Below are 9,117 nucleotides of genomic sequence, written 5' to 3' on the forward strand. Positions count from 1 at the left end.
TACCGAAGATGAATAGAGAGCCTGAACATGTATGGCTTAGAAGCACGATGATTGTGAGGACAACTAATAGAAACATTTGAAATACTGAAAGACTTACAAAAGTAGACAGTAACTAATTTACATTAAACAAAAATCAGACAAGAATAATGTATGGAAACTAGAGCTGAAGAGATACAACACATGCCATTGTGGGAACTTCTTTACATACAAGATATATGACACATGGAATAAACTGCCACCCAAAGTTGTAAACAGCAACAGTGTGGAAGAGTTTAAAAGAAAGCTAGACAAAATCATTAGGACATGTGAATGGACAGTAAAACCTGCTCCAGATAAAGCGAGCACACGATGTCTCCTCAGATGGACTAACAAGTCTTTGAGGCATCTTAATCCTTGTAACTCTCTGTAATTCTCTCTCTCTCTCTTTCTTTCTCTGTACTTATATATTCTTCACAAACTCCTAAATTTTATTACCAACCATTTATTTCTTTTTTAAGGGTAATATATTAAGCTAACTGTTAAATGAAATTATAATAACTTTAATTGAAAAAAGAAACCCACAAAATCACTTTGTAACTTGTTTACTTCTAAGTATTTACATTTAGTTTTACTACACACTCGAGTACTTTCAGGCTCTGTCTGTGGCCCATTTTCAAGAGATGTTTGGGATGTTAGCCTGGGTCAAGGCCCAGCAGTCTTCTGAAAGAATTTTTTTTTTGGAATAACTTTAATTTCATTTAAAAGACAATCTCTCTCTCTCTCTCTCTCTCTCTCTCTCTCTCTCTCTCTCTCTCTCTCTCTCTCTCTCTCTCTCTCTCTCTCTCTCTCTCTCTCTCTCTCTCATATATTTGTAGTTAGTGGTAGAATCTAGAACTGTGAATGCTTGTTTCTAAAACAAAGACACATAACTAAGAGTTGTATTAGTCCAAATAAAAAGCACTGTTTGTTCATGAAAAGGAATTTCAGAAAAAAAGAGAAAGAGACAATAAAGAATTACTTTTAAAGTGATTAAGAAGACTTTAAAAATAGATTGGTCGGTCAGAAGGGGGAAAGAAGAGAGAAATATGTTGTACATATGTAATCTTCACACACCTATATTTTACCACCCATTTATTTCTTTTTAAGGGCAATTTATTAAGCTAACATTTAAATGAAATGGATGACCAAACTTTTAAATTTGTTTAAAAGTTAGTTTTAAATTTACTTAAGGAGCATGATTAGGGTTATATTTTTAGTGTTCAAGCTATAGGAGTAAGCATTTATTAGCATTTTTTGAGACTGACAAACTTACAAAAATTCCCTTTGCTCGAGGGGGTCTGGAACCTAACCTCGTGTAAGGTCGGAGTATTACTGTACTTGAATAGGAAATAGGTCTGAGTGGATTTTTCCCTTTGGAATCCATACCTCTGGTGTGAGAGAGTGAGTTTGAATCAGGGGAGATAGAAAATAAGACAATATATAAGAAATGCTTAGTATTTCTTTTCATTCCAGATTTGTGAAGTTCCAGTACTTCTGAAAAGTTAATCAATACACCCTTCTGGTTTATCTTTGTAATAACATTTTAATCAGACTTCTAACATACAATTGCAATGATGTGCATTAGTTAATGATACAAAAATTAAGTTAGGTGAAGATACAAAACTTGCAAATTTAGAATGCATGATGCCTGCTGAGACTGTCTGTTTGAATTTTCATTTTTATTTTTTTGTGTGTACATCAGTAAAATGTTGTGCTTCATAAATATTAGTCTTGTTTTTCATATGAGTCAAAGTAATTATCATTTTTATTTTTTCTTGTTATTATAGGTACTGATGCAATAGACATCTTGTGTGGGAGGGTTATACCTGTGAAGTTAGGTATCATTGGTGTCGTCAACAGATCCCAGCAGGATATCATAGATAACAAAGTGAGTTTATGAATTCTTCTCTATACAGTACTTATATTTTATTATATGTAACTTACTAATAATTACAGTGCTCACAGATTCACCAGCCTGCAGCTCAAAATTTTTGAAGTTCGCGAGTAGCACTAGTTAACTGTAGGTGACTTGACCCCACCCACTTTCAGGGTAAGAGAGGAACAACCCAGCTAAGAGCTCAGTTTAATTTTGCCAGCTCTCAACTGAAGTTTAGTTGTGAAATACGAGACTTGTGAATGCTACGTATAACACTCATGCTATGTGCACAGACTGTGGGAGGCAAGTGTGTTCCATTAATGTAACTTGCGAAGAATGTAATGATTGGGATGCTAAAAAATGGAAAGTTTTGTGGTCTCATGTAGCTAAACTGGATAGGGACAGGAAGAGGAAGCTGCCTCTAGAGCCAATTGTAAAATTGTAGATTGTCATTCTGTTAAGTCTTTGTACCTGTTCCCACTTTGTCCCCCATTAGTAGTCCTACCATTCCACGTTCTCCTTTGACCGGCTCCCACACTTCCGACTCCGACCCCATTGCCCTTTTGTAGTGGCAGACCAAGGGCCCAAGCAAAAGTTAGTGCGTAATTTTGACCAGAAAATTAGTCTCGGTGGATACAGTGGCCCAGTTAGGCAATTCTGTGGAAGTCTGCTGGACAAAGTGGAAGGTAGAGGTGTTAGTGAGGTAATAGTGGAGGAGTTGGTTATGTACTTGTCTCACCGATGCTCCTAGACAAAGATCAGTGGCGTACTCCTCTACTTTGGAGAAGTCATACTGGAGGCCCAATGGAGGTCGGTGGGATCGACCCATGGGTAGTCACCCTGTTGGTTGGACCTGTTGTAACGTCCCAGGTTGTGACAAAGGACGGCCGTTGGAAAGGCATCCATACGGAAGTGAGTTGGCTGTCCTCGAGTTCCTAGGCTTCTAGCCCTGAGAAGAGGTGCCATTGGAGTGTTAGTGATGAACCGTGGTCACTGGTAAGTCACACAGTGGACTCCATTCACTCTCTAGTGCTCTGTAAGAAGTTCAGGGAGCCTTTGCACAGCCCACAACCTTTGTGCAGTTTTTGGGATAGTCTGGAACAGTTTTCTCTAGAGTGCCCTTCCTTGCACAAATGTTTGACATCTCCCAAGCACTCCTTTCTCATGAGCGTCTGAGTACCCAGTTGAGTCCAATCCTATTGGCACCCAAGCAGCCAGTAATGCCCAAGCACCCAGCAGTGCCCAATCACCCTTTGAGCACCTAGCACATTCCCTGACTCATCTGGCACCAGATGCCAAGCACTTGCTTGGTACTAACTTTCGCACTCTTGTCTATGTCTTGTTCATCGCTTCCTGTTGTTGAAACGGTGTATCCTACATTAGCACCTATCCAGCAAAAACTTGCAGACATTTTGGGCCTGACTTCCACATTCTTCATGGATAACATGCAGCTGACTCCAAGCTACTGAAGATGGTGCTCTCTTCTTGTGCAAGGAAGGCCCTGAATGAAATTGATAATTGGCTCTTGGAGAGGAGAGAGCAGGATTCTTACTTTAGTTATCATCCTTCCCACCTATGTCTGTTGAAGGTATGTAGCATTTGCCACTGGGAGTTGCTGCCTTCTCCCAGGAGGACTTCTCCGGCCTTATAGACTTGTCCAGGTCAGCCTTCGCCATCACCAAGGTGATGTCCTCCCCTACTGAGTTCCATCATCTCCTTAAGAATCTTTTTAAAGTTTTTGAAGTCCTAAGCTTTTTGGACTGGTCAGTGGTTGCATTGGCTAGGAAGATTAATGATTTCTCCTCACCTCTAGAAGACATCGCTTTGGATTGGCTGACTTTCCTCTCTTGAGCCGATAAAGGCATTTGGGATGGCTCTCAAGAGATAGTCACCATGTTTGCCATGGGACTACTCAGAAAGAGAGCGCTTTGGTGGTCTTTCACCACAAAGGGTGTTACTACCTCACTGAAATCAGCACTGCTCTTCTCTCCTCTCGATTGCCAGTACCTTTTCCTTCAATCTTCTGTCAGTGACATTGCTTCAGAGCTTGAGAAGAAAAACACTTGAAGACCTTTTAGCCCGGTCACCTAGGTGCCCTAGAGAACTTTCAACTTTCAAAGTCAGTTTTTTTTTTTCCCCTGCCCTTTTGTAGTGGCAGACAACAAGGGGCCCAACAAGGCCAGGGGGACCTAAGGCAGATCTTCAGTTTTGTGTATATTGTTGAACTTGCCCCAAAGTAAGTTCATTATTAGCTTAGAGTTTTTCTTACCTCGACCAGTCCTAAATTCAAAAGAGTTTCACCAGTACTCGGACCAGCCTAAAATTTAAAATTTTGAACCGACAGTAGCGCTTTGATGGCTCAGTGTAGGTATACGGTGCGGTCCCAAAATGGTAATACTAGGAACAACTTTGCTAATCAGGTCATTCTGTTTTCTGCCACACTCGACGAAACGTCGAGTGCTCACAGCAGCTTGCTCTTATTTTTCAGTTATATCACTGGATTTCGGTAGTGTTACAACCACCCGAATGCATTCATACCCTGTCAAGCAGGATGAGTCTTGTCTTTTGTTTATTTTTTTGTTCAAATTATCATTAAACTGGATAATTACAGTCTCCAAGAATAAATAGTACAGTGGTATCTTGACCTATGAGTTTAATTTGTTCCATGGTCTAGCTCGTAGCTTGATTTGCTCGCACATAAAATAAATTTTCCCCATTGAAAATACTTTAAATGCCCTCAATCCATTCCAACCCTCAAAATGCCACCCTGTATTTTTATGTTTCATGTTATTAAAAAAGGAAAATACATTGCTAAATAACAAATATTTTACAAAAACATAATAGAAAGAGTATGCAAAGATATAATAAGGTTAGAGAGAAAATTACAATAGCCTAAGTTTATGCCATCTTCTAGTTAAATAAGTTCAAAAACAGCAAAAGAGAATGATGAAAGTATTGTTTTAAAGTTATACTCATTTGTGTAAATGTGTGTAGCCATGAACAACCGAATGAGAAACAACTTTTTTGCTAAGTAGAACTGAATTGGATAACAACATCCTTTTGGCTGGCATTTCAACCATCGTACAATAGTTAACAATTACCGTAGTTATGTTATAAATAATGTTATGTAGAATAGGACTGAGATATTTTTATGTAATAACTTTGTTCACTATAGTTTATCAAAGATCAACAGAGAAATATACGTTAAATTTAAAAACCAACAAGTTGTAGCTGAAGCTGAGAAATTGTTTGAAGCTGCCTGTGACCTGTGAATTGTGAAAATCGTGCATCGGCAACAAGTATAAAACTCATAAACTTATGCCATCAAACACAAACGCAGATAAAATTGAGAGAAAATAATTTCAATCAAAACTACTGGGCTTGAAAGAACACATTTGACTGTTTTCACGCTGATAAAAGACAAATATCATGAAAAAAGCGGTCGGAATCACATAATTTTTTTTTTACTCGCTAAACATGCTGCCGTCATAATCTGTTAACAAACAAACAAAAAATAGTTTAGTTCACAATTCAAGTCATATTTTGACTTAAAAACATGTCGTATAACGAAATATTACCGTGTCTCATATAAGTCAAGTATCTAGATATTCGTTTCTGCTAACTAGAAGCAAGAAAATTTGTGCAGAATTGAGCTAAATATGGCAAAATAACCTCTTATTCACCATCAACGGATTTCCAAACCAAAACATTGACCAGCGCCTCAGTGCCTTGATCGATAGGGTCTTAACCTGCCACCTCAGTGGCTGCGAGTTCGGTTCTTGGGCATTCCACTGAGGTGTGAGAGATGTGTATTTCTGGTGATAGAATTTCACTCTCGATGTGGTTTGGAAGTCACTTAAAACCGTTGGTCCCGTTGCTGAATAACCACTGGTTCCATGCAACGTAAAAACACCATACAAACAAACAAAACAATGAATGCTATGTTAGTAGTATTTTATAATACAATAATATGAGAATGCTTACAGTATTATTGGATACAGTGAAGTAATGTATAAATTTTTAAAAAATTCATGGAAAAGAGGCTTATTTACTTTTTCTTCTTTGCGTATCTTGATTTTCATTACTACACCATATAAGTAGCAGCGGCATCTCTAGCTTGTACCTCAATTTTTTGCTTGTGTAACAAAGCAAAAAATCGACTTAAGTGACGACTCATACCTCGGAAAACTCGTACATTAATTCATTCGTAGGTCAAGGTACCACTCTTACTTGAATGTATTACTTTATAGATCAAATGCTTTTGAATATATATCTTGTTACTTACCGGGCTTAGGCTGCGTGTAAGTCGTTGGTTAAGAATTGCCTTAAGTAATTTTGTTATGTAATTCCTTTAGGAGAAACTCTTGTTTTCCAGCCATAAGCCATTAGCAAGACACCGGTAAATAGTTACTTTAGTGCAATCCTTTTGCACTCATGATTGGACACTGGACATTGGCTATTCTCAAGATGAGGGTAAATGATTACCAAAAAATAATTCTCTAATGTTATCCATTCTTTTATCCCAAAAACCTTAAAGTAATTCTCGAATGTTATTCATTTTTTTTATCTCAAAACTTTTGGATTTACTGGGATTAGGCTACATGCAAGTCACTTGTTTCTATTTTCAGGAAAATATGTTTTATTTACTTCCTGATTCATTTGAGAGTTTTGGCCATTTATAGAGAAAAATGCTTTTTCTTCTACTGTTAGTAAAGGATTGTTAATTGTTAATAGGTATTCGTATGCAAAAGACAGTGTCTGCATATAGTGTTAGTTTGTTATTTGAATAGTTTTGGACATAAGCCTCACAATTATCACCATTCATGTGGACTAGTGAATTATCCATTCTGACAAAATCTGGCAATTCATCGTTCCACAATGGAACATCTTTAACCCTTACGCTCTCTTTTGCTCTTATATTTTTGTTAAACATTTTGGATTTAAAGTTACTGCTCTATTGAGTATGAATTGTACCTTATCATCATCAGCTGTGTTAACGCAACTTATCTCTTCATCTTCTATGTCTGAAAAATAACGTTCTGCACTTTCAGTGGTTTCTTCTGTTACTTGTATTATACTATTTACAGTAGTACCTCGAGATACGAAAGGCTCAACTTACAAAAAATCCAAGTTACGAAAGCAAAGACGAAAAATTTTACTGCTCTACATACGAAAAGTTTTCAAGATACGAAAGGTTTCTGAAAGTCCGAGATTCGCCCGATAACAATTTTGAAACTCGCGCCACACGCCGCCATCTTAGTTATAGTAGACTCGCCACCATCCTCCTGCTCTCCCATTGGTTCCTGATGCTAGCCAAGCCATGAGATCCTTCTCTCTAATTGGACAGCATCCCTCCCATCATGCATCTTCTATACATACGTACTACGTGTTGGCGTGCTTTACCTCGGCCACTTCGCACCCGAAACTTTACCGTACGCAATCGGCATTCGTTCGCTCCAACGATTTCGTTTAGTAATGTAAATTCGTTAGTGATTTTGTTGCAGTACGTACATATTATCGTGTTGTGCTACTTTATCATGTTGTGAGAACGTAACTTAATTACGTACAGTACAGAGAGTCATGGGTCCCAAGAAAGTTGCTGAAGTTCACAGAAAGAAGAGAATGCTTTCTATGGAGACAAAAATGGAGATAATAAAAAAGTATGAAGCTGGCTTGCAGTTGAGTGTGATCGTAAGGAATACGGCCGAAATCCGTCGACGATAGGCACCATCCTTAAGCAGAAGGAAGCCATCAAAGCAGCTACACCTTCCAAGGGCGTCACTATTTTGTCCAACAAGAGGAGCCATGTGCATAATGAAATGGAAAGGCTGCTTCTTGTATGGATCGAGGACAAAGAAATCGGATGGCGAATACGATAACCGAGACGGCAATCTGCCAGAAGGCCAGCGCTATTTTCGGCGCGATTTGAATTGCCCAAGCCAAAGACGACGGTGGAGAGGGGACATCAAAGGCAACCCCAGAGTTGAAAAGGCTTCTCATGGGTGGTTCGAAAAAAAATTCCGTAAAAGGAAACTGGCATCCATTCGGTGTGGTGAAGAAATTGAAATTACGTAAACTATTAAAAAAGTAAAACAAAATGTAAAAATCAAAAAAAGACAAAATAAATTTTATTTTAAGTTTTTTGTAAAGTTAAGTGTTACAGTTTTGTTAATGTGTTTTGTAAAGTTTAGTTTGTTTTTTGACATTTTTTTTTGTGTTTCGTAAAGTTAAGTGTACGTATCTGCCGTTTGTCCTCCTCCTCCTCCTCTGCCGCCAGTTTCGGAGATAGCCTCACTCGAAAGGTAAGCTTCGACATTTTACGTTACAGTAATAATATTTCTTGTACACTAATATACACTTTATTTACAGGTTTGGATTTTTATTCTTAATTTAGGTATTGAATGGTCCAAATTGTTGTAGTATTTCATTGTTTATAGGTCAATTTAGCTTTATTATGAAATTTCATACAATCAACTTACCTGTCAGATATATACATAGCTAAGACTCCGTCGTCCCCGACAGAAATTCAAATTTCGCGGCACACGCTGCAGGATAGGTCAGGTGATCTACCGTCCTGCCCTGGGTGGCAGGATTAGGAACCATTCCGTTTTCTATTCATATTTTTCTGTCGCTTGGAATGTAAACAACGTTTGCAGTTCCTCCCGACTTGATTTTTGGATTTCATCGCCATCGATCTTCTGGGCTATCTTTTGCAGGGAAGTACTGGATCTTTGGTTCGGCATACGCTTATTAATTTGTTTTAATAACTTTGGCTTCGAAAATTTCGAAGAATTGTTTACGTGTAACTACCGAACTTTTCGGTAGACACTCACATAGTTTGCAAGAAGGAAAATTTTAATATTTATTCATAATAACGTGTAGTAAATGTTAGAATTGATTGAGCTAACTTCCTTCTTGAGGAAGTTAGGAATAGAATTAGTTACGCTTCCTTTAAGAAGTTTTTATAGCTCTCGTACTAACGAAGCAGTTAGAGCATTAAACAATACTAGTAGTGTTGTATCCTCATCTCCTTCTTACTTCACAGAATCTTCAAATTCATATTGCAATTTGAAAGACAAAAGGAATGTAGCTCAAAATATCGAGCTATTGAAAGGTAAGAAGTGATTTTAGTGTAGTAGTGCAGTGGAGGGTGCGTTACTGATCGGCTCTGTTTCGCTCCCAGGCCTAGACCTCTTCCAAGCTCACATACCCAGAGGAGAAGG

The 9,117-nt window shown here is 38.1% G+C and overlaps 2 protein-coding genes across 2 annotated transcripts in view; one reads left to right on the forward strand and one right to left on the reverse strand.

Annotated features, from left to right (window-relative positions):
* LOC135225077 (dynamin-1-like protein) overlaps positions 1 to 1,933 on the forward strand; it is a 20,237-nt gene extending 18,304 nt beyond the window's left edge. Inside the window, exon 3 of the mRNA XM_064264339.1 lies at positions 1,806 to 1,933. Coding sequence (XP_064120409.1) covers positions 1,806 to 1,918 — 113 coding nt within the window. The 3' untranslated portion in view covers positions 1,919 to 1,933. The remainder of the gene's footprint in view (positions 1 to 1,805) is intronic.
* Positions 1 to 9,117, reverse strand: part of LOC135224506 (dynamin-1-like protein) — a gene marked incomplete in the record, with an annotated part of 557,230 nt that overhangs the window by 362,047 nt on the left and 186,066 nt on the right.

The sequence above is a fragment of the Macrobrachium nipponense genome, chromosome 12, assembly GCF_015104395.2.
Source record: "Macrobrachium nipponense isolate FS-2020 chromosome 12, ASM1510439v2, whole genome shotgun sequence".
Taxonomy (NCBI): domain Eukaryota; kingdom Metazoa; phylum Arthropoda; class Malacostraca; order Decapoda; family Palaemonidae; genus Macrobrachium; species Macrobrachium nipponense.